This window comes from Gorilla gorilla, chromosome 8 (assembly GCF_029281585.2).
Source record: "Gorilla gorilla gorilla isolate KB3781 chromosome 8, NHGRI_mGorGor1-v2.1_pri, whole genome shotgun sequence".
NCBI lineage: Eukaryota > Metazoa > Chordata > Mammalia > Primates > Hominidae > Gorilla > Gorilla gorilla.
Window position 1 is genome coordinate 30,131,856 of NC_073232.2, and position 27,109 is coordinate 30,158,964.

Consider the following 27,109-nt stretch of genomic DNA (forward strand, 5'->3'; position numbering starts at 1 on the left):
TCCACCAAGCGAGCACCTGTCCAGAACATTCTATCTGGTTGCCCAGAGCAACTCATGTTCCTCACAGTCTGCTTCACCCATTTACCTTAGCTACCCGGTTCCTTCAGCATTTGGACTTGAGGCTGCAGGCAGGAATCTTTGTACTGGCCTTCCTGTTGCCAACCAAATTCAATTCACTCACAGGTTCCTTCATGAAACAAATATTTATCAATCACAGATATTTATCACCATGCCAAGCATTGTTTTTAGGCAGTGATGATACAATAATGTCCAGAAAAAATAACGGAACTCTTCTTTATCTTATGGAGTTCACAGGATGAAGGATTACTCAAATAAATATAAAATGAGTGCTAAGAACAACTACATGAGGCTAGAAGAATTTACAGTAGAGAGCACTAGCCAGACCAGAAAAGGCATCCCTGTTGACAGTTGAGGCCTAAAGGACAAAAAGTCATCAACAAGACAAAGATGTGTGGTGGGAGAAAGTTCCAGAAAGGGAATAACACGTGCAAATGTCCCAGCTTCTTCTCAAATGATTTATCCAGTATACTCCTGTGATATTATGAAACATGTACATTGGTTTCCATCCACGTTCATGGCTCATCACTCCCAGGACACTTGTTATGTCCTAAGTGACTGAAACAATAAGTATCTCTTCTGTTAAAGTATGTGGACTTTGGTCCGTGGTTCCCAAAGCAGGTTTGGAATAGCATCAGTGATGAAGGTGAAAGACAGCCCTGTGGTAGAATGTTGGGATTCTTTAGGCCTCAGAAAACAGAACCTCTCAGGCAGAGTTTTATCCTGCCCTCCTTTGTTGTTGTTGTTGTTGTTGTTTTGTTTTTGTTTTTGTTTTTGTTTTTTAGACAGAGTCTCACTCTGTTGCCGGGCTGGAGTGCAGTGGCGTGATCTCAGCTCACTGCAACTTCCACCTCCTGCGTGGAAGCGACTGGCCTGCCTCAGCCTCCTGAGTAGCTGAGACTACAGGCACATACCACCACGCCCAGCTAATTTTTGTATTTGTGGTAGAGACAGGGTTTCACCATGTTGGCCAGGATGGTCTCAATCTCCTGACCTCAAGTGATGCACCCGCCTCAGCCTCCCTAAGTGCTGGGATTACAGGTGTGAGCCACCACACCCGGCCCCTGCCCTCCTTTTGTCTGCTCCTTTTTCTCCCCAAGACAGGCCATAGAAACGAAAAATATGCTCTCACCTTCCCCTACCTTTCCATAAAGAAATTCTCTGATGTCCATTGTCTGATTGTGGGTCACAAGACCCCCATTTCAGAAGGCGTCCTGCCCCATACCCAGGAGGAAGGAATCCTGCACAGAGAGCCCAAGACGAACCTGAAAGGACGGGACTGGCTGGGTTTCCCCACTCGTCTGTTAGGATTAGATCATTCCCTCTGTGTCTAATCACATTTCTCCATGGGTGTCCACGCTTCAGTCACACCTATCCGGTGAAGCGTCCCAAAAAGGCCCGAGAGAACATGGTAGTGAGAACTTCTGGACAGCTGTTCCTGGAGGGGGTGCAGCAGGGGAGGGCATGGAAGCTCTGTAACCCTTCCTCACCTTACACACCTCCTCATCGGTATCCTTTGCAATAGTCTTTCTTTTTTTTTCTTTTTGAGACAGAGTCTGTCTCTGTCACCCAAGCTGGAGTACAGTGGTGCAATCTCAGCTCACTGCAACCTCCGCCTCCTGGGTTCAAGCGATTCTCTCACCTCAGCCTCCTGAGTAGCTGGGACTACAGGTGCCTGCCACCACACCCAGATAATTTTTATATTTTTAGTAGATACGGGGTTTCACCATGTTGGCCAGGCTTGTCTCAAACTCCAGACCTCAAGTGATCCGCCTGTCTTGGCTTCCTAAAGTGCTGGGATTATAGGCATGAGCCATCGCGCCTGACCTGTAAGTCTTTCTGATAAACCAGTAAACATAAGTAAGGGTCTCCCTGAGTTCTGTGAGCCACTCTAGCAAATTAATAGAACCCAAGGAGAGAGGTGTGGGAACTCTGATTAATAGCCCGTTGGTCACAAGCACAGATAAAGCCAACTGGAGCTTGCGATTGGCATTGGAAGTGGGTGACGGGGGCGGTCTTGTAGGACTGAGCCCTCAACCTGTGGGATCTGGTGCTATCTCCAGGTAGATAGGGTTGGAATTGAATTAGAGGACACCCAGCTGATGTCCACTGCAGAACTGATCACTTGCTTGGTATGTGTGGGAAAATCCCTCACACATCTGGTCACAGAATTCTTCTGTGTTGATTGCTGTGGGGTAAAAGCAGAGGAAAAACAGTTTGTGTTTTTTCCACTCAGAACTCTCCCCTTAGGGAGGTTCTCTACTTAAGTTATGTTCCTTTTTTAGCATATTATTATTGACTTCTAAACTAAATAAAGGCTCCCATTGCAAAATCAGAGCAACGATTATTTTTGAAAGACTAAGACTGAAGTATGAAATAACGAAGGCCTCACTTTTAAATTATTTACAAAATAAATAAATAAAATATGGACCAAAAATATTTTTCTCTACTTCCATAGCCTCATTTATGTGCGGCTTGCATCTTTTTTAAACTAAGGATTTATATCGAACTGTTGGAAGCTTTCGCTTCTCATCAACTTTCCGACAAATTCTGCTCAGAACAGCTGCTACCATAAAATTTAATTTGCTACTTCCCAAAAAAGTCACTTTGGTGTAAAATAACTTTGCCTTCCTGCTAATATTTTATAACCAATTAAAGCTGAAATGATGGCTGGGAGTCTACCCAGTGAGGCTCCAACCACGGGCTTGCACAACTACAATATGTGAAGAAAAACATGAAGTCACATGTGCTGAAGAACATACAATATATCTCCAAACATTTGCACTGCCAGGAAAAGAAACTCGTGGGGTTGTTTGGCAAATATAAAAATGAGATGTGAAAACTTCAGAATTATTATCTGTGTAAATCCATTTCCATGTTTCAAAAGTTTAAAAGACAGAATCATTACATGTTCCTAATTAATCTTTATAGTAATCATTCTTTGCACACCTTCTGTACAAAAGTCACACCCGAAGCCAACAGCCTGGCACACCATGTTATGGCATTTATTATGAGCTCACAAAATGAAAACTTTCTTCAGATGTTTTCCTAGGTGTCCAAATTGTACAAGAAAATTAATAGGAAGTGGAATTTCACCAACTTCTTCAACCCTGGCTGAAGAACAAGGTTCCGTTGTCAAAACTCATTCACACTAAGGTGGTGCTCGATGCTCAAAAGAGGTGAGAGGAATGTTTCCTCGGCCAAGCCAAGGAAAATTAATGACCACCACTCAGAAATATATAGACTGTTGGGGCAATTCCCTGACCTCTGAGCATCACTGAAAGGCAGAGATGGGAAGGATGAAATGAGGGAGAGCAAAGAAAGGAACTGAAGTCATTTTTGGAGAAACAAACAAGACTCAATTCTTCTGCAGGATTTTTCCAAGTTCCATTTAAAGCAATCTAGGCCAAAATTATATTCAGGAAACAAAAGATATGTATTTGCACATATAGCAATGCACACCATGTAATTCACCCTGCTTCAGTCAACAGTCATGACTTTGTCACTGATGATGACAGAATCCTCCTGCGTCCCCACTCATGTGGTGAAACTTCCAGGGGGCCCAACTCCCTCAAGGACCATGGCTTCATGATAACTCTTGGCTCATTTTAATGACAAAATGCACTCTTGTTTACACCCAATGGGATATCATTACAGTAAACATGTGACTGTCCCTTTAGCACGAGCGCACACAGACAAAAGTCCTTTTCTAGCCCATTAGTGCTTTATTTTTACAGCCAGCCAAAGTGAAAAAAAACTTAAAACCTAAATCACACATCACGTCACTCCTCTGCTCAACACCCCAGCAACTGCCCCCTTAGTCAGAGCTGCCCAGATTCTGCAGTCCCTGTAATGGTTTACAGGCCTTGTAGGGTCCCCACCGTCCCCATGCCCCTTCCTCCCTTCCACACAGGCTTCCTGCCTGGATTGCTTTTCCCACATGCCCCAGGTTCACTCCGTGCCCTTGCTATTCCCTTGCCTATACCAGGTTTTGCTCCAATGTGAAAACTAGACTTCCCTGACCAACTTATGCAAAATTGCAAACTCTCCTCCAACCTCCTGCCCAACCTAGTGAAACTTATCTCTTCCCCTGCTCGATTTTTCTCTATAGAACATATCCGTTTCTAATATTTTACTGATTGTTTGGTTTTGGGTTTTGTCTGCCTCTTTCCACTAAGAAGCTCCACGAGGGCAGGAATTTTCCTCTACTTTGCTCACTGCCACATTCCAAGTACTTAGAACAGCGCCTGGTTCGTAGGACAGGCTCTTTCAATATTAAGTAAATGAACAAATGGATTACATCATTACTGAATAATAAATGAAGGAGTGAGTGCATTTCCGCTATCCAGAAATGGGACAGAGAAGGCAAGCCTTCCAGGGCCTGCGAGGAATGCAGGCGGAGTCAAGTCTGATCTTACTTCCACCCAACACAGCTCAATCCATGATGGATTCTCTTTCGGGCTCATCTGTCTGGCCACCCCCTGACTTCCAATGATCATCAATGAATCTCATAGATTGGACCCCAAGGACAGTGATGCCAGTGTAATATTTTAAATCCGTTAGTCCGAAGAATTCCAAAGGCATCCAATGAGCATCTCCCCACCTCCATTTCCCAAAGTTATACAATGCCCCTGGGCTATTCCTCACATCACAGGCTACAAGGACAATAGTATCCAACATTGACAAACCTCAGCATAAATCCGCGGGACACTGAAATGGGAGGATCACCTGAGCCCAGGAGTTCAAGGTTACAGTGAGCTATGATTATGCTACTGCACTCCAGCCTAGGAAACAGAGCAAGACCCTGTCCAAGAAAAAAGAAAAAAAAAAATCCAGAGCAACAAAAGCCAAAAAGAAACAGGAAGAGGATAAAATTTCATCCGAACTTCTAACTATTCTGCCCAATTGTACATCAAGTAATATTATACTTGGTTCAAGCACAAACTCCACTCTGAATTTAAGAACCTCAGAACAGTAATTTAACTTTCTGTTTGGAGAGAAAAGAAAGACTAATGAGTCAAGCTGTAGTCCAGAAATCCAATGACTGCACTATTTTCCTTCTTTATTCTTCTAAAGAGTGACCTTGAAAAAAACAACTGTACATCAATTTCCTTGTTTGTAGCAACATGAATAATAGAATAACCCCACAGAAAACCAGCACCACCTTATGTACTTAGAACCGAAGTCTTGGTCTCCTTGGTCTCAACCTCCCTTTTCAGACTTGGTGGATTTTATCTGGCTGAGAAACTCCAGTCTCCTAGGCCAAAATTGTCCACCCCACATCACGAGCCTTCTAGCTCACAAATGTGCAATGACCGTGAAAATAGGTAATATTTATGGGTCAGGCACTTTATATGCATTATCTCATGTAAACCTCTCAACAACTCTTGGCAGTAGATGCTATTATTCAATATTATCTCCCATTTCACAGATAATGAAATTGAGGTTGGAGAGATGAAGTGATTCCCCATGTGGATCTAGAGCTCAAAAGGAAATAAGTCTGGCTCTTAATGCCCACACTATACAGCAAGGCTGCAAAGGCCCTTGTATTATAAATTAATTTTTTTTTTAAGATGGAGTTTTGCTCTGTCATCCAGGCTGGAGTGCAATGGTGAGATCTCAGCTCACTGCAACCTCCGCCTCCCGGGTTCAAGTGATTCTCCCGCCTCAGCCTCCTCAGCCTCCTCAGCCTCCTGAATAGCTGAGATTACAGGCGCCCACCACTACACCTGGCTAATTTTTTTATATATATATTAAAACAAAACAAACAAACAAACAAATATATATATATATATTAATTTTGAGACGGAGTCTCACTGTATCTCCCAGGCTGAAGTACAATGACGCAATCTCAGCTCACTGCAACCTTCACCCCCAGGGTTCAAGTGATTCTCCTGCCTTAGCCTCCTGAGTAGCTGGGATTACAGATGCACACCACCACAACCAGCTAATTTTTGTATTTTCAGTACAGACGGGGTTTCAGCATGTTGGTCAGGCTGGTCTCGAACTCCTGACCTCGTGATCCTCCCTCCTCAGCCTCCCAAAGTGCTGGGGTTACAGGCGTGAGCCACCACGCCCAGCCATAAATTAAGTTCTTAAAATCAAAGTATATACAGAAATAAATGTAAGTCTTTACATCTTAAAAGTAAGATGTAGGACCTCGTTATATTTGTTAAATGATGCAAAATGAAATAAGACCACATGAACAAAATAGAATGGGCAAAACAGAAAAGTTCATAATGAACACAGACATGATATGGATATTTTTCAGAAATCTATTCCACCTGATTCAGTGTTTTCGGGAAACTGTTTCCTAAAAATTGGCTTAATCATAAAGAGAATGATTCTCCAGTTCAGAGAGGAACTTCTCATATTATTAATACCATACAGAGAATAAATTGTCTTTAAAGCAAACACTAAAGTCATATTTAAAAGTGAGCCACTGGCTGGGCACAGTGGCTCACATCTGTAACCCCAGCACTTCGGAAGGCCGAAGCAGAAAGATCACCTGAGGTCAGGAGTTCGAGACCAACCTGATCAACATGGTGAAACCCTCTCTCTACTAAAAATACAAAAATTAGCCAAGCATGGTGGCATGTGCCTGTAGTCGCAGCTACTCGGGAGGCTGAGGCAGGAGAATCACTTGAACCTGGGAGGTGGAGGTTGCAATGAGCTGAAATCGCGCCACTGCACTCCATCCTGAGTGACAGAGTGAGACTCTGCCTCAAAAAAAAATAAATAAATAAAAAGTGATCCACAATGTAAACAAGCTATAACATTAAATTTTCATGACTTTGTGCTCGTGGGTCTCAATAACACCTGTGTCTAGAAATTCACAATATGAAACAGAATATGGGAAAGGTAGCACAGCACTCAAAACCAGCAGCACAAACTCTCCACATTATCCAAAATGCTAAAGAGATGCTGGATGTGCACTTTCCTCAATTATCAACATTGTAAAATAAATCTTCACAGCCTGGAGTCTCTTTATTGCCTTTATTAACTCTTACTCCAAATCCAAATCTTACACAAAATCTAAAATAATTTGAAAATGCATTCCAATTTGAAATATATATAGGAGTACTTTTTGAATTTTTTTATTTTAACCTTTGTGGGTGTATAGTAGGTGTATATACTTGTGGGGCACATGAGATGTTTTGATACAGGCATACAATGCATAATAATCACATCATGGGCCAGGCGTGGTGGCTCACGCCTGTAATCCCAGCACTTTGGGAGGCCGAGGTGGGTGGATCACGAGGTCAGGAGTTCGAGACCAGCCTGGCCAACATGGTGAAACCCCATATCTACTACAAATACAAAAATTAGCCAGGGGTGATGGTGCACACCTGTAATCCCAGCTACTCCAGAGGCTGAGGGAGGAGAATTGCTTGAACCCAGGAGGCAGAGGTTGCAGTGAGCTGAGATCTCGCCACTGCACTCCAGCCTCGGCGACAGAGCAAGACTCCCTCACACACACAAAAAAATTTTTTAGTAATCACATCATGGAAAACGGGGTATCCATCCCCTCAAGCATCTATCCTTTGAGTTACAAACAATCCGATTATATTCTATTAGTTATTTTTAAATGTACAATTAAATTATTATTGACTATAATCACCTTGTTGTGCTATCAAATACCAGGTCTTATTCATTCTAACTATTTTTTTGGTACCCATTAACATCCCCACCTCCTCACCACCCTCCCACTAACCTTCCCAGCTTCTGGTAACCATCCTTTTACTCTCTAGCTCCATGAGTCCAATTGTTTGGATTTTTAGATCCCACAGATAAGTGATAACATACAGTGTTTCTCTTTCTGTGTCTGATTCATTTCACTTTATACACAAGTACTTTGGAAATCTTGAGTACTGTGCCTATAATAAGGTAACATTTCAACTTTCAAACTCACATTCAAAACCCAAGTAATCACTGGTAATCACTGCATTGCTACAGCTCAAACAATTGACACACTTGAAAAGACCAGAAGAGTGAAATAGGGAAAACATTACCTGGTTCCAGAGAGAAAACTGACTGGGCAAGGGAGGTGTGTTGGAAAAGCACTATCACATGGTCATTCTATTCATGTAGTTTGCGAGAAGTAGCTTTGCCCTTTCTTTAAAGACCAGGAGAGTTTTCCATTTGGCATCTTTTTGGTGTGGTTATAAGCACGGGGCAAAAAAGTACAAATGTGCTTTTGTACAAATGGACAAAGAGTTATCAAAAAATTAACTCAACAGTATTTAGGAGGCATTGAAAGCTAAGATCTGATTATGAGGAGGAAAAGAGAGCAGTGTGTTTGGGATTCGTTTTCAAAGTCAGGAGCAAACATGGAAGAAGAATGGTGTTTTCAAAACACACATTAATTCAATTGATGGATAAGCTTTCTATCAGGTAATAAAGTTCACTTGGGAGAATAGGCTAACCAGGGAGCATGTCTACTGGAAACAAAGCAAGACCAACCCATTTCTTATCACAGGACATAACTATGCTGCCTTCGTGCTTTTTTTTTTTTAGGAGCCCATTACTTATATATAAAAAATGGCAATTACAAAAGTCTATTTCACTCACTCTTGAAACACAGATACAATCCTTCATTGCTTAATAAAATAATAAAAGAAGTTTTAAGAAAGTGAAGCTATCTGAGAAACTTTCATGAGAAAATTAATAATTAAATTCTGAAATTGAAATATAAATCCTAAATCGTAGGAATATTAAGATTATAAATCTCCACACTAGAATCTCTACAATGAACTACAGCCAAGGTCACAATCAGGAGTTTTTCCCCCTTCTTTTTAAAATAAAACAAGAACTATGTCATTTTCTATAAAATTTTAAACCATATTTCTTCTTGCCATTTGAAACTGAAATTCTTTTCCTTATGAATATTTCAATACCATTCTCCTACAAGCAAGAACAATCTATCAGAGAACAATTTTCTAATTGTTTTACAAGCTTACAAAGCACATAATGTCACAAAGTAAAGGTCCTGGGTGAAAGAAGAGAAGGTTATTACTCCTTGAAAATATTAGTGAAATCACGAAGATATGCATGTCAAAGGAAGAAATAGACACTGTGGTCAACTCGTAATTCAGAAAAAGTCTCCATTATTCCTTCACTTTTTTTTTGACACTGATCTTTTATAAGCTTTATTAAGGTGTCATTGATATACAAAAAATTAACAGCATTGAAGCCAGGTGCAGAGGCTCATGTCTGTAATCCCAGCACTTTGGGAGGCCGAGGTGGGTGGATCACGTGAGATCAGGAGTTCAAGACCAGCCTGGGCAACATGGTGAAACCCGTCTCTACCAAAAATACAAAAAATTGGCTGGGTATGGTGGCACGTGCCTGAAAGTCCCAGCTACTCAGGAGGCTGAGGTGGGAGGATCACTTGAGCCTGGGAAGCAGAGGATGCAGTGAGCCGAGATGGTGCTACTGTACTCTAGCCTGGGTGACAGAGCAAGATTCCATCTCAAAAAATAAAAAACAATTAACAGCATTGAATTTGTTTTATAAAATTCTTCAGTTCACTGTGTATGTATTTCCTTTCTTCTCTAGCATCAAAAACACAGTTAATTTTGCTCTGCTTGACTTTTCTTAGTGAACCTGTTGGAGTTGAATTGTATATGTATTGGAGTCCAAAAAGTGTGTTAGAATCCTAACCCCACAGACCTTGGAATGTGACCTTATTTGGAGATAGGGTCTTTGCTGAGGTAATCAAGTGAGAATGAGGTCATAGGTGTGGGCCCTAATACAAGATGGCTGGTGTCCTTAGAAAACGAGATTAGGACACAGACACACATGAAGGGAAGTTGATGTGAAGACACAGGGAGAAGAAGGCTGGCCATCTATTCAACATAAGCCAAGGACAGGGGCCTGAAACAGAGTCTTCCCTCACAGACCCCAGAAGAAACCAACCCTACAGACACCTTGATTTCGGACTTTTAGTCTCTAGAACTGTGAGAGAACAAATTTCTGTTATTTAAGACACCCCGTTTATGGTACTTTGTCACAGCAAGCCTAGAAAACTATGACAGAACCTAGGAGGACTTTTTATTTTGAAGTCTTTACAAACCATTCTGCACTCATCCATGTGAGGATTTTGCCAGGAATTAATGTCACGTTAACTAGGCTGTAATTTCTACAATCTGTCTCTTCCCCTTTCTAAAACTTGGGATGTTTTCCCATTCCCAAAGCTTTCTTTTGCTGACAATTTCTCAAAGAGAATAGGCAATAGTAATAATAGCCAACATTTATACAGTGTCTACTCTATGTCAACTATTTACATAGATTATCTTATTTATCCTTGCAGTAACCAGAAGAGGTAGCAAATACTATTATTATCAGCAACTGAGACACAGAATGCCCATTTTGCAGGTGGGATAACTGAGACAACATCACCATTTTGTAGGTGAGGAAACCGAGGGACGGTGAGGCAAAGTAACTCAACGTCAGCCCCAGAAGGGAATGGTCCCTTCACTCCCCCACCACATCCACTGTCACTGCTAAGGGACATGATTCCAGTGTTTCAGTTCCAGGACCACATCTACAGGGTTTTCTCAGGTCCCTAAGATGCCACCCTCTGGATGGACAGATTCCAATTTCTTTAACCCAACGCAAAACGACTTGATGTCTGACTACTGGCTCTCCTAACTTTTACTTTAATTTCTTAATGATGTTTTGGATCTTTTCTAGTTGTAAATCTGTTCTTCTCAGTTGAAAGGATAAAAGCTAAATAGGAATTGCATAAAAGCTAAATAGGATTTTTTTCTGTCATCGTTTATTATCACAATTATCCTCCCCAAGCCGGGGTTCCACTTTTTTCTTAGAATATAAGTGCTTTTGAAACCCACTTTGTCTTTAGAATTGTCACAAGCCATGGTTTTGAGCTTTTCTGATCCCGTTCTTACTGTGTCTGCCATCTTTGAACACTCAGTGATCCATCTTTTAAACTGTGTGTTAGGCTAATCTGAGTTTAGAAAGCTCCCAAGGTATGTCCTATGATGCTTTTCCTCCACCCTTTTTTTAAAGATGTATTCCCCCTTTCTCTCTCTGAAATAATTAACACTTTTTCAATCAGGATTTTATTTTTCAAAGTCTTCTATCTCACTTGAGCCACCTTTTTTTCTTATTCCTTCTTCTGTTTATTCAGCAAATCTTTATTAAAAGCTAACTGTGAGCTAATGACTAGACCAGTCACAGGGGTATGGCACACATTGTTTATCTTAGAGTTTCTGAGAATCTAAGATTTCTTGGACAAGCACAGCCTTTCCTTCTTCCCCTACACCGTTTGAAGGCTTTCTTAAAAGGCTAGGTGTGGTGTGACTCCTTCTTTTGCTCTCGTGAACTTCAACATAACAGAAACTACTTGTTCTAAAGTCCTCACAACTGCTACCCCATCGACCAATTCTTTCCCAAATTAAGCGCAAAGCAGCTTGAAAGCAGTGACGTTGTCCACAAAAGCAAAGCAAGAAACCAACTGGTATTCTCTCTTAAACCTTCAGCAGATAGTTCACTGAAAAAGCCTCCATGATATTTCCAACCTGGACAAGAGGCACATGGTCTGCCCTGCAGCGGGGCCACCTGTTTCCCTTCTTTTCCTTCTCACTCAAATGTTCTCCATCATCTTTTCACCTTCAAGATTCTTTCTATTCATGGATTCACCTCCTAGATATGTTTCTCTTTTAGCATACCAAGCCTCTCCACTGTCACAATTTAATCATCAGCCTGTCCCCATCCCACGTTGGCAAAGCTCCTGGATCTTATGTATCTCCTAATGTGTCTATGCACTGGTACAGACAGGTGAGGTCATAAACATTCCCCTGCTGGTCTCTTCTGAGAATTACTTGATCCTTCCTCCATTCAGGGACTTCTTTTATGTTACCACCTGTTTTCTCCTGCTAGGGAATTAATTTTTAAATCCTCGGTAACAATTGTTCCTGACCCACCAGTATAGACCCAGAGAAAGAAGCCAGACTTGGGAAGCTTGCTATCTGATCAGCGACTGCTGTCTCCCATTCAGAGTAAAGGTTCTTTTACAGTCAATCAACACATATTTATTCAGTCCCTGTTATATACTCATCACTGTACAAAGAAAAAAAAACTAATATGCTTTTCTTTCAACGTCTGCCAAACTGCCATTCTGCAGGACACTTCCTGGGCAGCAGCTCCCATGTGCAAATCTTGAGTGCTTTTTACGGGCCACTCAGCCCTGCAGGTATATATGACACAAGAGGTGCACAAATAAGCCAGCTTCCTGACTCCCAGCCAATTAAACCTGACATTACATAACTGCCGTTTTAAAAAAAGACCACAGAGGCAAACCCTCTAAACAGAATTTTCTTTCTTTAGTAGCCTCTGAGGAAGAACTGTTCTAATATGGTGTTTCTATTCCTGATAGGAATAACCCTTAATTATTACGTGCCTTAAGCATCTAGAAATTTTTAAATAGAATTCCCCTTAACGTTAAGAGAATCAGAGAACTACGTCACTGGCAACAGAAAAGACTTCAAACAGAGAGAAAGAGAAATGGAGAGATAGTGGGGTTGGGGAGGGTGGGTTGGGGGAGAAGCACTGATCCTACAGAGTTATTTTTAAAGTTCCGGAAATGTGGGAGAAAAGGCAGAACATTGAAGAAAAATCACTTGAGAAAAGAAGATCCTTCCACAAGAGCCTGTTAAGACCTTTTATTCATCAGGAATTGACCATTAATCCCTGATTAAATTTAGTTTCAGGAAATGAAGCCATCAAACTTATTTTCAGGGGGAAAAAAAAAACATGATATGCAAGTAAATGTGTATATGGTCTGATGTCTCAAACACATGGTTCACTCCTAAGACTTTGAAAAACAGAGTCATAACAAAGTGATTTTTATAAACTACCTTTGTAGACATTATTCTTGTCATCATTTGTTCCGTTGCATGTCAGTGACCCGTAATCCAGCTACAAATTTCAATATTTCACCTAAACAGAGGAAGTGTTCGCTACTGCTCATGTGCATTATCAGTCCAAGCATGGCCAGCAACAGCTAGGATCGCCACACAGATCCTTATAGAAAGATATGTCTATTGCTTCTCTTTCATTTTTATTTTTATTTTTTGTTATTTTTTATTAGAGACAGGGTCTTGCTATGTTGCCCAGGCTGGTCTTGAACTCCTGACCTCAAGTGATTCTCCTGCTTCAGCCTCCCACAGTGCTGGGATTACAGTCTTGAGCCACCACACTCGTCCTCTATTCCTTCTCATTGAGTCAGCTTTCTTGGCTGGGAATGCCTAGAATAAGGCTAAGCTGTATCACTCAGACAGCCAAAAGAACTCACCATGCCCCCAACAAAGCTAGATGGGCAATCTGTTCCAACAGAGTTACAATTTCTGAGCACACAGCACGTGTGCTGTGTAGACAAAGGCAATTAGACAATTCCTGACCTCAAGAATGTAATTTGCCAATAGGACAGACTCGTGTATCAATAAAAACAAAATCTAGAGAGTTATATTAAGAGTCCGCCCATAATTAGTGACCCCCCCACCCCCTGCTCCTGTTCACAGGCAGCAAACTATTTCTAATCTTCCCCAACTTCTATTGACTGACTGGGGATGGTGGATTTTATGCCCTCATTCATGTCCTGATGGAATAGGAAGGCTCAGGATGTAAAGAGGCAACCCATCAAAGGTAGCTTTGATGGCGACAGTGTGAAGCATGCCTGTTGTATAATAAAGAATTTGAATGGCCTTTGTCCCTGGTTCCTGGGAGGCATACTCTAAATACTTGAAATTTCCCAAGTAATTGGAATGTCTTTGTTATTCATGAGCTCCTTGGACCGTATCTAAGGGGATGTGATCAAGGTGGCTCAGTGCACCAGAAAAACCAACTCTGGGATTAGAGGTTTGGGGCTTTGAGCCGGATGAGATCAGCTGACCTTTTCCAGGGAAGAGAGGGGGCTGGAGATTGAACAATCACATCACCAATGAGTCAATCAATCATGCCTACATAATGAAACCCCAATAAAAACTCTGGATACCAAAGATTGGTTGATGATTGCATCAACGTGCCAGGAAGAAAACACATATTGATCCCACAGAGCAAGGACAGGGAAGCCCCATATCCAGGATCCTCTCAAACTTTGCCCTAAGTGTCTCTTCATCTGGCTAGTCTTGATTTGTATCTGTTATGCTAAAACAATCATCTTAAGTAGAGCACTGTCCTGAGCCCTGTGAATTGTTCCAGCTAATTATCAAATCTGAGGGGGTTGTGGGAACTCTCAAATTTGCAGCCAGTTGATCCAAACTGTAGGTGACCTAGGGACTCCTGGGCTTGAAGTGAGAGCAATTTTGTTGGGGTCTGTGCCCTTCACTTGCAGAGTTGATGCTAACTCCACATGGTTGGCATCAGAATTGCATTGCGGTATTGTAACACCCATTCTCAATTCCTTACACACTTGCTCTTTAAAAAGTAAAGTAGTCCCTTCAAGGAGCAAAGCTCTTGCAGGCTGACTTGACCTCGCCTACCCCAACTCACCTCCCACTCCAGGCTGAGAATATCTATGGTCCAATTTCAGCAGGAAACCAACTCAAATGGGAAGACAAACACGACCATCGTACAAAGCAGGCTCTTTGATAGGTGATATAATTGAGGCATAAAAAGTACAATGGATGCACAAAGAAAGAGTTCAGTAATTGAGAGATTCAGAATATCTTCACAAAGGTAGGCATAGCCTTACAGATGTGCCTTAAGGATCAAAGTCACTCCAATGTCAGAGGGCATAAGAACAGCATGAGTAAAGGGTCAAATCACTGTGTCTAGTTAATAATGAGGAAAATTACAAATATATCTAAATTTTATTAATTCCTTACCATGTGCCTGAAACTCTGCTAAGCTCATTATTAGATTGGATATTCCAATGAATCCTTAATCCTAAGAGGTAGAGTCTATTATACCCATTTTACAGACGAGGATACTGAGGCTTCGGTTAAGAAAGTTGGTGAAGGATTCAAAGCTAGCAGCCCAGTGTGGCTGGAGAGAAGGAGGGTAAATGGAAGTGGATAGAGGAAGGTAGATTGTGAAAGGCTCTGAACGTCTGCTAGAAACCCAATTTTTTTTCCTATAAGCAATAGGGAGCCATCACAGGTGTTTGAGCAAGAGAGTAGTATACTCAGAACCAAGTTTTCAGAAAATAACTGTGGTGGCAGGAAATGCATGAAGCTCAGGAGACTCGGCAGATAGTGGGGAGAGTAGGCAGGAGAAGACAGTGCAGGTTATCCAAACAGGCCATCAAGAATACATCTACTTACAGGGCACGTCTTTCTGCACTGAGGTATGCGTTTGCTGCAGTGTTCTTGCCACTCCCATGCGTTGCCTGAATTTGCTGGAATTCACACTCTGGATCAATTAATGGATACAGAGTCATATTTAAAAACCAAATTCAACATTGGCAGGCAACCATCTAACTCCCGCTCCACATCCCAGATCTATAGACCCTTGGCTGAGTTCAGTCATCCTATTTCTCCAAGTTCTCTGTGTTTGGTTGCACCTGCCTTTAATGGATAATGAGCCTCAGAGTGCTAATCAAAGATTTTTATCCAAATGGCTTTTTAGACCGCTGAGCTGATGCAGAAGTACAACAGACCACCAGTCTGGTTATTGATCAGATGCTATTCAAGAATGCACACATCGAACTAGTTCTCTTCTGGCTCCTCCTAGAATTCAATAAGAATGAGTCAACAGAGAGTGTGAAAAAGTAAACAGAAGTCAAACGCGAAGTAACTCCCTCCAAGACTCTGCTAAGAAAAATGCACAGCTAACTATAAATAAAATTAATACGGGATTTCCAGTGATGGAAGAAACAATCATTGCCACTTAAACCTGGTCCTTCTCACAACTTCCTGTTTTCATGGTTAGGTCTGTGCCCTATCTAGTTTCGACTAGAGAGGCCTGAAGAACTGTTAGACCCATTAGCAGGACTTTGCTGAATTCAAATAGCCAACCTGAGCATGGAAGAAATCAATAATAATCATTTTACTTAGTTCCTAAAACATTCTGGGTACTCAGCTCATAAATATTATTCTAGATTCCATGGTAAAGCCAAGGTCTCCTAAGGCTAAAAGCCAAGGTCTTCCTAGTAACACTAACTATAAGAACTGAAACAGAACAGAAAAGTAATTGATTTCTCCTTCCTCTAGAGACTTAAAGGAGTTCTAAGCCCTTGAGGACAAGGGTGTCATGCATGGCTATGTCTGTATCTCTCTTACTCCCTGATGTCCTAGGAACCACTCTGTAAAGCACTCGTCTGAAAACATTTAAAGAGGACCCACTGAAATGTCCTCTTGCACAGGCCCTTGACACATAATCAATATACCTTTAAGCACACATATCTATATCTTGCATTAACCTTGCATTTCACCATGATTGAAGAGAGATCTGCTGGGCTTCATCTCAAAATCTTTTCTAATCTGACATCATTCCATAATAAATACATCATCATAAACAGGCAGAACTTACACATCAAAGGCACCTGTCAGAAACATTTCAAATGGGACAGAGAACCCAGAGCGTGGTTTGTAAATATGATTCCCTACAATGACTTAAAAGATACCAAAATGCATTAGATGTTGCCAACGGTCCAATACGGTGACTGAGAACCAGATCATTTTGTATATGCACTGGAACCTTTTTATTGGCTCAAAGTATCTCCTTCCTTTGTTTTCAATCATCCAATTATAACCAAAAAAGAAAAAAGAAAACTGTCATCCTCTCACGTCAGATACTGTGTCAAGGGGCAAAGGTTTAATTTTTTCCATGAGGTATGTAACTAAAAAGTCAGGCAGGGCACATTGCAGTGGATGCTAACTAGAACTCTAACATGCCACAATATCCTTCCATAGAAACGGTCACTTTTAACAATGTGACCTTTTCTCTTGTCTTTAAGGGAGAAATAGGAGACAACAATTTTCCATTTACTATTGTAAGTAAAAGAGTGGACTGACATTTGGGTCCTTAAGTGTTATTTGATGGGCTCAAGCTTACAAACATTTCCCCATTTAATCTCTATGAAGTCCCTGGTAGGTGGGAATTATTTTCCCATTGTATAGATTACAGTTTAACCCAGAAGGAAATAAATGAGCATTCATAAGAAATGTTTTTAGAAAGATGTCACATTTTGAAACCAGACCTCTAAGTAGTGAAAGTATATTCCCACTATGTTCATTACAGATCAGAAAACGTGAGACTATCCCAACAGCAGGATACTTTATTATCCCTTGGAATTCAGGCTTAATGAACCCTAGTCACCAGTCCACACGGATCAGGCTCCTCAAAGCCTCATCCTAATCCAGTTCTTCCGGATCATGCAAACTCTGTCTGCCTTCCCGAAAGAAACTAGCCTGGGCCTTATCCTAAACTGGGGGCTAAGAGCAGAGGCTACACACAGTCCTCGCAGTCCCTGAGGTGACTAATATTATCAAGTACCTTCTAAATGCCAGGCTCATCTACGGCCATACCACCCTGGACGTGCCCAATCTCGTCTACGTGCCAGGCTTGGGGGGATATGCAGATACATGGGACAGATCCCTTGGAGGATACAGACAGATAAGCTCATGGTTCCTGCACAGGATGGTGTGGGCTCTTACTGCTGAGCTGAGACCTATGTGGTGACTGTGTTGGACTGAACCCCAGGGAAAGGTGTGGGGTCGGGTGTGATGGGCACAAACAGAAACGTGGCTGTTATGATTCACAAACTTATTGCATGTCATTGTACGTTACAGGTAACTTTCAATGCTCTCTGATGTATGGAGCATTAACAATATGGAACTAAACTAGTGTTTCTCATATCTTTCAATCACCACTTCCAATAAAAAATATTTTCTATTGGGAGGCAGATGTGGGAGGATCGCGAGGTCAGGAGATCGAGACCATCCTGGCTAACATGGTGAAACCCCGTCTCTACTAAAAATACAAAAAATTAGCTGGGCGTGGTGGCGGGCGCCTGAAGTCCCAGCTACTCGGGAAGCTGAGGCAGGAGAATGGCGTCAATCCGGGAGGCGGAGCTTGCAGTGAGCCGAGATCAAGCCACTGCACTCCAGCCTGGGCGACAGAGCGAGACTCTGTCTCAAAAAAAAGAAAAGAAAAAAAAAATTTCTACATCATGATCCAGTACACATATGTACCCGTATCACTGAAAAAAAAGTTTGCCAAAAGAATCCTCTTTTCAGTACTTAAATGAATTCTGATGTTTTCTCTTCTCTCATTCTCTTTTCTTCCTTCTTTCAATTCTGGTTACAACTCTCTAATGGGTAGCAGCCCATAGTGCGAAAAACTTTGGTATAAACCTTTTAATAGGTGTGAGTGAGTTCTTATCATTTATTGATGTACTTCCTCTTCTCTCTTCCCCACTCTTTCTTCACCCCTCAAAAAAGTACCAATGAGGAAAGACGGACACTACTGTTTCCTGGAGGTCTGCCATGTGCCAGAAGCTAGGCTACGGCCTATCCTAGTGTTGTTTTGTTACTTCTCATACAGCCCTGTGGGTTTAGTATTACTGTGCCCATTTGACAGATGAAGACACTGATGCTTGGCAATCCAGAGACTTGCTCAGTAGGCCAGGATGGAGCTAGGATTCAACTCCAGCTCCATCTAGCTCCAAAACTCCAATTAGAACATGTTGTACTTTGTGACACATTGTTTAGTAATCAAAGCTAACTTCATAGCAGGAATTTCATCAATCTCCTTGAGATAACTCAAGTCCTTGGAGTGTTCTAGAACCAAATTCAGGAGGCCCAACTACAGATAAGGAAAATAGATGGTGGGAATACTCTCAGGTTTCAATTTAATTTCCTTCTGTGTCCTCTGATTACCCTTAGGAAAGGCACTAATGAGGAGTGACCAGCAGCGAAATGGTACGTGAGAGGCAGCGGAGCACTGGCCTCGATAATCACACTCAACAGGGGCCGGCAGAACTGTGCTGACCGTTCTGGGTGACTCGTCACGAGATGCACCCAGCCCAGCCTCTTGCAGGCGGTAGAAAGTCAATAAATATTCACGAGAGGGAATGTGAACACAGGCAGAGTGAAAGTAAACACAACACTCAGCGCCTGCTGTTTTATTTTTTAAAGTCTTCGGAAACCATGTTAAGTGAAACTCTTTGATGAGAGGGAATCTTACTTGGATCACTAAAGATACTTCACTGGATACTTGTGTTCTTTTAGCCCCATAATGAAAGATACATTTGACTAAGATACAAGGTATAGTAAATGTAGGCAGGTCAGAACAAATGTTCAGCCCACAAATTTGTCTGTGAATAATGTTCAGCCGAAACAATGTTCTGGAGAAATTATTGGCAAGGTCATGTTAAACTATTGCGTCGTCCCTTGGTGGCACCCCAGACCTAATATAACTTGACATTTGGTGAGAACACATTAGCTGGTCAGTCTTAGCAATGCTACTTCTAAGTGGTAATACCTCTCAAGAAATTTTAAGAACCGATGTATATTTTAAAAAGACATAGTAAATACAATTTTGACTTATACACACAACAAATTAAATAATTTATTTGACAAATGGTCATAGGGTTTATACTCATTGTGTGGCTTGCTGGGTAGCAAAATGTTTATAGTTTAGCTTGGCATATAAATTCACATAGAAATATTAGCTATGTTTTTTGTCTAATCATCAAGTGTTATTTTCTCGGCACCTCTTAGTGATAACAATTTTGCCTAGTCCTCATTTCTTTGCAAGTTCCATGGTGAAAAAAATCCCAAATGTGCTAAAGAATCCATTGCCTGCTTATGAAACATAAAAGCTTATGAAAATATGGCACGCACTCAAGTACACCAGTTTGTTTTTAAATATTTTAATAGTGTGCACTGCTGCGTTAGGAGCAAAATGGGTATTACGCCCAATCTTACATCTAGTGTGTACTATACTTTGATCGTTCTATCAAAAGATCAAAATTTAAATATCATGTAAATTATATTTTATACATGTTCTCCTTTGCATGAAAGCAAACAGAATACTTGTTTCTTCTCTAAACACATGAGAATATAAACAAGCAACATATTTAAACTGAAGAAGCACTCACTACTTCATTCCATTAAAGAATGCCCTCAGGTAGCGATTAAAATAAGAAATCTTTATGTTTTCTTACAATAATTCCAAATGTCTATGTTCATGGTTTCCAATTCTTAAGCATATTCTTAATATTTATTTTAAAGGTTCTTCATTTAATTATGGATGTTTTTTCATAAGAAATGCTACTTAAGCCCTTTTCTTGAAAACTGTGAGAGATTCTGTAAATCAGTAGAAATAATAGCAGAACTTGAATAACTGATATTGAATCTCTAATAGCTAACAAAAGTTGTCATTTTCATAACAGCTAAATGTAAAGTATGAGCACTGATTGGATCCTGGCTTTTAAAAAAAAACTGTAAAGAACATTCTTAGGACAATGGGGGAAATGTAAAATTAGACAGGATATAAGATGTTATAATAATGCATTTGTTAATTTTCTTAAGTGTAATAAAAGCTCTATGATTCTTGAAGAAAATGTCCTTAGACTTAGTGCATGCGTGACGTAGTTTCTAGGGATGAAATGTCACGATGTATGAAACCAACTTGATGTATGAAATGGAAAATGGCTCAACAGTGGCCGGGCGCGGTGGCTCATGCCTGTAATCTCAGCACTTTGGGAGGCTGAGGCGGGTGGATCACAAGGTCAGGAGATCGAGACCATCCTAGCTAACATGGTGAAACCCTATCTCTACTAAAAAATACAAAAAATTAGCCGGGCTTGGTGGCAGGCGCCTCTAGTCCCAGCTACTTGGGAGGCTGAGGCAGCAGAATGGCATGAACCCAGGAGGCGGAGCTTGCAGTGAACTGAAATTGAGCCACTGCACTCCAGCCTGCGCTACAGAGTGAGACTCCGTCTACAAAAACAAAAACAAAACAAACAAACAAAAATATATATATATATTTGGACATATAATTAGATAGATCAAAATATGAAGCAGCAAACATGGCAAAATGTTAATAATAGCTGAATGTCAATGGAGGGGATAGAGATGTTCCTTGTATTATTCTTTTACTTATTTTTCATGTATGAAAATTTTCACAATAAAAAGTGACAGGGGAAGACGAAGAGTTGTTTTCATTTAAGCATGTATATACATTGACTCCTGAACCAAACCAGGTACAGATAAAATATTGCATTACATGGAAAGCAAATGTTTCATTTTCTGGTAGCAGTATACATAAGAGAATCAATTTTCTACCAATGACCCAGAGAAATTATGGCGGCCCTCTGGCCACAACCACAGGGAGCAGCTGATTGACATGCACCAGGTGAATTAGAGCCGATGAGTCAGGATCCCCAGAGGGCAATCCATACTGCCCAGCCAGTTTACATGGCAACACGTATCCTTAGCAGACTACAGACTGACAGCAGGGACCTTTAAGCCCAGAACCCTCTTAGCAGACAGAATCCAAAACTTTGCCAGGCTCCATTTTCTAGAGTTAGCATACGACATGAACCTAAAGCTAAATTTTAAATATCAGCTGTCTACTCATTCATTCACTAAGGATGAATTCCTATTTCCCCCTATTTATCTGCTCAATGAAGTAGACTACCAGGTTCAAAATGAGGCAAAAATCCTAGGATGCTACCCTCAGAATTCAACTTACAACTAAAAATAATGTACTGGAATCATATGAGAAATTTTAGAGAGAAAAATCTATAAACACTCTATACAGGTATGTTGAGAGTATTAAAAATAAGGTTAAGACCTATGAAACAAAACAACGGGATGTTTCTTTTTCATAAGTAGAATCATTTCCTTTTGGGGCCCACATCTCAACGTTTCTGGGCACTCATCACTATCAAGTCAAAGTGCAAAATAGCTCTTCCCAACTCATCCAGAATCTCGTAAACTTTTTAAATCAGATTGAACCCGAACTAAGCAATAAGCACTAAATAATTTTCAAGTAGCCCAATGCAGTCAACGACTCTACTTCAGTAGAACCTTTTTCTGTCCTTTTATTTTTGATCATTTCTTTTTCTCCCTTATCCAATTCTCTCTCATTGTTCTAATTGCTATTCTCTCCCCATTTTCTTTCTCTCTCTTTCCTCCTTCCCTCCCAATCCCTTCAGGCCTACCAGGGCCACCCAAAGGCATTGTTATCACTGGGGTTAAATTCCTGGCCCTGCCCTGTAAAGAATCCTGAATCCTGATGTGGTCCATAAAGCCTGATGGAATCAGACTGCCCACTGAAACAGTTACAGGAAGAATGGTTCACTTTCCTTTAACCAAAGAACAATTATCCCGTTTATGGGTGCTTGGGGCCCTTTCCCTTCTCCTTACGCCTGCCTTTGATCTTTAACCAGTCGTTTATGGCTCTCTGGAAGGGAAGCAGGAAATCATGACACTGAAACCTCATTTTTGCTTCACACTATTCCAATAGGAAGCATGGTATAGGAGGATCGAAGACATCAGAAAGTTTGGGGAATATCTGCAGACTTCCCCTCTCCAAGAAAGTCCTGAATTCTGTTCAATGCCCCCATTTTCTGATTTCTTGAAAAGTTTCTGGTCTACCTATAAGCACTAAGGAGTAAGGAAAAACACATATCAAACACTCTTCACCAGATAAAATTTTTTTAAGTTATTTGCCAGAGAGGTATGAGTGATTCCATTTGCTTACCAAAAATATACTGTCTATGATAACAGACTGTCAGTATGTAATGAAGCATGAATTAACCAAGGGCCCTCCATCTCTAGGAGACCTGAATGATGAACCTACTTCAAAAACTGTAGGGAGGATAAATCTCTGGCAATATTCCAGCCAAAAGGCCAGGGGTCCAAAGGCCCCTTTGCTGCCTCCAGACTATGCCAACCACACAGGGGAACTGGTGAGAAAACTCAACCATCAGGCCAGGTGCGGTGGCTCACGCCGGTAATTCCAGCACCTTGGGAGGCCGAGTGGGGCAGATCACCTGAGGTCGAGAGTTCGAGGCCAGCCTGACCAACATGGAGAAACCCCGTCTCTACTAAAAATACAAAATTAACTGAGCATGGTGGCGCATGCTTGTAATCCTAACTACTCAGGAGGCTGAGGCAGAAGAATCGCTTGAACCTGGGAGGTGGTGGTTGCAGTGAGCCAAGATCATGCCATTGCACTACAGCCTGGGCAACAGGAGCAAACTTCTGTCTCAAAAAAAAAAAAAAAAGAAAAGAAAAGAAACAAAGAAAAAGAAAGAGAAAACCATCAGGGACAAGAGCTTACAGTTGAAAGCAGTCTGGGGTAGGGGGATGTTCACAGGAGTGGAGAAACATATGCCCCTGGGCAGCAAGGTAGACATTTGGAAACACTAGTCAAATCAAACCACCAGCAGCCTCCAGGAGTGATCTGAGCCCCCTCCTGAGCCTGATCCTCTCAAGGCCTCAATTTCATTACCCGCCACATGGGGGTAACAATAGTGTCCCCTAACTCATAGGGTCGTTGTAAAGATTAAATGATCAGTATGCATAAAGTGCTTAGAACAGAGCTTGACACACGGTGAGCGCGATATAAATGCTAGCTAATTGCTATTCTAGGCTAGCAGCATGCCTACACAAAAGCCTTCCAAAGAAGGCTTACCTTTTTTAATCCCCACCTACTACAGCACTAACCAGTCGGAAGTACCCGGTCTACTTCAGTAGGTCTACTACATCCGACCTACTACTAACCAGCCAGGAATACCCATGTCTTTGGTTCCATTCTCCAAACCATTCTTTGATTTCCTGTTTAAGCCCAGAATCTCTGCAGTGGTCTCAGCTAAGACCAAATGAGCAAGACTCCTTTCCATAGCAACTAGGTTCAGGTATGAAATTGCAGTATGGCAACATCCTATGATTAAAATGGAAATTGACACAGGATTAAAATGGAAATCTACCTGACATGCACTTCAGAGCCCACACGTTCTCAGTGGGGAAGTTCAGCAGCTTCTAATAAGTGTCCCTAAGTCTGTAACACTGCGAACCTCAAAAACTAACCTGATTGAAGATGCATAGACGTTACCCAACACATTAGAAAGGTATAAAAAGCAGCGATCATCAACAAAGTACATGGCCCCAGAGTCTGTGATATAAACAGGTAACTGGCCCCTGCCACACCTGGGTGACACAGTGAGCCAGTTCTTCAAAACAGGCAGGTCCACTGGCTCTCAAGCTCTGAGGCTGTGCCACACCTGGACAGCATGTTGACAATACTTACGCATTACAATAGGGCTTCTTTTCATAGCCTTTGTAGTTGTTCATGTTGAGTGCCATCTTGCAGACCTCACAATGGAAACATCCTTTATGCCAATACTGGGGAAAAAAAACATTTAAAAATTCAGTACAATGCCAGTTCTCGCCAGGATGGGCACAGAAGGAAGGCTTTTTAGTGCATCACAGTCCCTGTAGCTGAAAAGATTACAACAAAATGAGTGTAGGGAACTGGGGATGTGTTTACCTACTTTCAGCTAAGTAAATAAAGCAGGCAGCTCTGAAAATGGAGTCTTAAAGGAAGACCCACCACAATATACAGACGCACCATGGAAGAACTGTCAAGGTTCTGTCGAAACAGCACTTCTTTGAGCAGCCAGAAACGATTTCTGACCTCGGTTAATGAAGAAACGGGGCCCAGAGAGTGGCTTCGAAACCAAAAGGAATCCAGTTCAAAGTGTCTAAATGCAGGGTTTGTAGGATCTCAATAAATATGTGTTCACCCGAAGTCAGGCAAGCTGAGGGGGCTGCACGAGAGCTATGTAAGTACCCCTACACCTGACCAGCTTCCACTAAAATGCTGGACCTCGGACTCTGCCCGGGATGACTGTCAGGACGGCAGCTTGTTCTAAGGAAGCATTTGTATCTTCAGACGCAAATTTCCCCAGAACGCCCCTGGCTGGTTTCAACTGTCAGTCACTCCGGATCGCTCCTGGGTGTCTCTCTCCCGGGCTGTTCATCTCCGTCACTGCCTCGGGAAGGGCAGGGGGCAGGGCTGGAGGGGCCCGGCTACAAAACTACTTCCCCTGGAATTCCCCACCCGGTGGATTAGACACCCGTGGGTCCGGCTTGCCGCGCTGAGCCGGAGCTCTCCAGCAGGGATTATTCTTAGCAATGCGGCAGCGGCCGCCCCATGACATATTAATTACTATTTGCCTCTCCCCCTCGCCGCGGTCACAGGAGGCGCTGCGGGTGGGCGGTGAGGTGGGATCGCGGGAGGATCTGTGGGGCGGGGGGCGGGGGTATTGCGGAACACGAGTGGAGGTGGAGGGGGCGCGGCTCGCCGAAGTGCCCCCCTGGGTGCCCAGCCTGGTCCCTCCGGGGTCCGGGGCCGCGCACCGCCGTGCGCCCTCCGCAGAGGCTCTGCCGATGTTGCACCGCCCCGCACCGCGACAAAAGCCCTTCCCGGTTCCAACATCACAATCGCCAAGCGTGGTCTCTGACACTCCCGCTGGCGTCTTCGTTCGCGCGCCCTCCCCCCGTGCCAAGGCACACGCACTCGCACCGACCCACTCATTGCTTTCCATCCCAGGTGCCAAAACTTCTCGAAGCAGGTGCAGCCCCTCACCCGGCAGGTCCAGGCTGGCCCGGCGCCCCCTCGCTCACCTTATCCAGGCAGTTGACTTTCTCGGTGGGATACACGACTTTTCCGCAACGGGCGCACTGGGGGTTCATGATCGCGGTTCCCGGGGGCGGCGGCGGCGGCTGCTGGCTCCCAGGAGCCGCTGTGACATCCCCCGGCGAGCCCCGCACCGCCTCCTGGCAGGCGGGAGGGCTGCGGGCGGCGGGCGCCGGATAGGGAGTCGGCGCCGGGCCCCGGGTGAGTGCACGGGGAGGGCGACGGGGCCTGGCGCCTGGGGCCGGCCGCGCTCTCGGGCTCGCAGGCGCTGGGGCTCGGCTCCGGCTCCGGCTCCGCGCCGCTGGCTCTGCGTCGCTCGCACTCCAGGTACGGGTGACTCACACAGTCACTCGCGCCCGCCCCTCGCGCTCACTCGCTCCCCCGCCTCGCCGCCGCCGCCGCGCAGGCCAAACCCACCGGCGCGCCCGGACCGAAGTGGCAGGGAACGTGCACGTCGGGCACCCTGGGAGGGAGGGCGCAGCGGGGGAGGGGGCGGGCAGAGACCCGGAAAGCTCCGCAGACCGCCGTGAGTGCGACTTTGCGGCCTGGGGAGTGAGCCTCGCGCCACCGCCGCTGCAGGCCGGGGAGCCCAGGTGGGCGGCGGCTGGGGATGGAGGGATCCAGGCGAGGGAGGTGACAAACACCGGTGGGGAGAGTGCTCAAACCCGCGTACTCCCTTCCCTCCCTCTTCTCTTCCCCAGCCGGGGGCACCCTCATCCCAGGCTGACTGACGTCCCTGCCACCCAAATGTCGCGGGGAGTGCGGGGCCAGGGTGTGCCCTCCCTCCTCCTCCAGCCAGTGAAACCCGGGACAGCGGCACCCAGCCCCAGGGCGGAGGCCGTCTTTGCTGCGCGCAGCGACGCACCCAGGCCCAAGGGCCGGGAGATCCGCGGGGAACCCGGAGACCTGCGTCCCAGAGGGGCCGAGGGTTGCACCGCGCCCGCTCCCACGGGCCTTTTCAGAGAGGACGCTTCTCCCGCGTGTCCGCGGGAAGTCCTCGGATCCTGGATGAGAAAGAGCCTTCTCTCACCGGCTCCCAGACCCCGCGCTTTTTAATACCTGTCCTTGCAGAGCGACTGGTCATTTTAGGCCCTAGTCAAGCCTCTCTTGATTAATAAATGACCATGGCTCGTTTTGTTTTAAGTGTGCGTGGATGTATACGTTGTATTGTTTTGCAATTCAACACCGCAAAGATCTGGGAAAAGTTCTTCACCTGCATTAAGGAAAGCAATTACAAACTCGTAGTCCAAACCAGAAGAGCCAGAAACTCAAGTAGAAGGCTCAGGGTAGGATGAAACCAAACGGAACAGGAATCGTTTCTTCCTTTTACTAAGATGTCAGGTTATTGGACTCACTTGATGAGAGGCAGCAAAATGAATCGAACACAGCCTGGGTTCAAAGCCTGACC

The 27,109-nt window shown here is 43.4% G+C and overlaps 2 protein-coding genes across 4 annotated transcripts in view; one reads left to right on the forward strand and one right to left on the reverse strand.

Moving 5' to 3' along the window:
- Positions 1–26,177, reverse strand: part of NEBL (nebulette) — a 395,085-nt gene extending 368,908 nt beyond the window's left edge. Inside the window, exons 1-2 of one of the 3 annotated variants that reach the window (XM_055353848.2) lie at positions 25,689–26,177; positions 24,310–24,404 (exon numbers count right to left, since the gene is read on the reverse strand). In XM_055353848.2, coding sequence (XP_055209823.1) covers positions 24,310–24,404; positions 25,689–25,757 — 164 coding nt within the window. In that variant the 5' untranslated portion in view covers positions 25,758–26,177. Of the gene's footprint in view, positions 1–24,309; positions 24,405–24,630; positions 24,904–25,688 lie in introns of those variants that run through there. The other 2 variants (XM_055353847.2, XM_063709700.1) reach the window with 2 other exon arrangements.
- LOC115936009 (uncharacterized) lies at positions 25,756–26,844 on the forward strand. Its single transcript, XM_031015319.2, has 3 exons — positions 25,756–25,822; positions 25,967–26,294; positions 26,403–26,844. The coding sequence occupies exons 1-3, from the start codon at positions 25,756–25,758 to the stop codon at positions 26,755–26,757; spliced, it is 750 nt and encodes a 249-aa protein (XP_030871179.2). The 3' UTR covers positions 26,758–26,844.
- Positions 26,845–27,109: the final 265 nt, after the last annotated feature.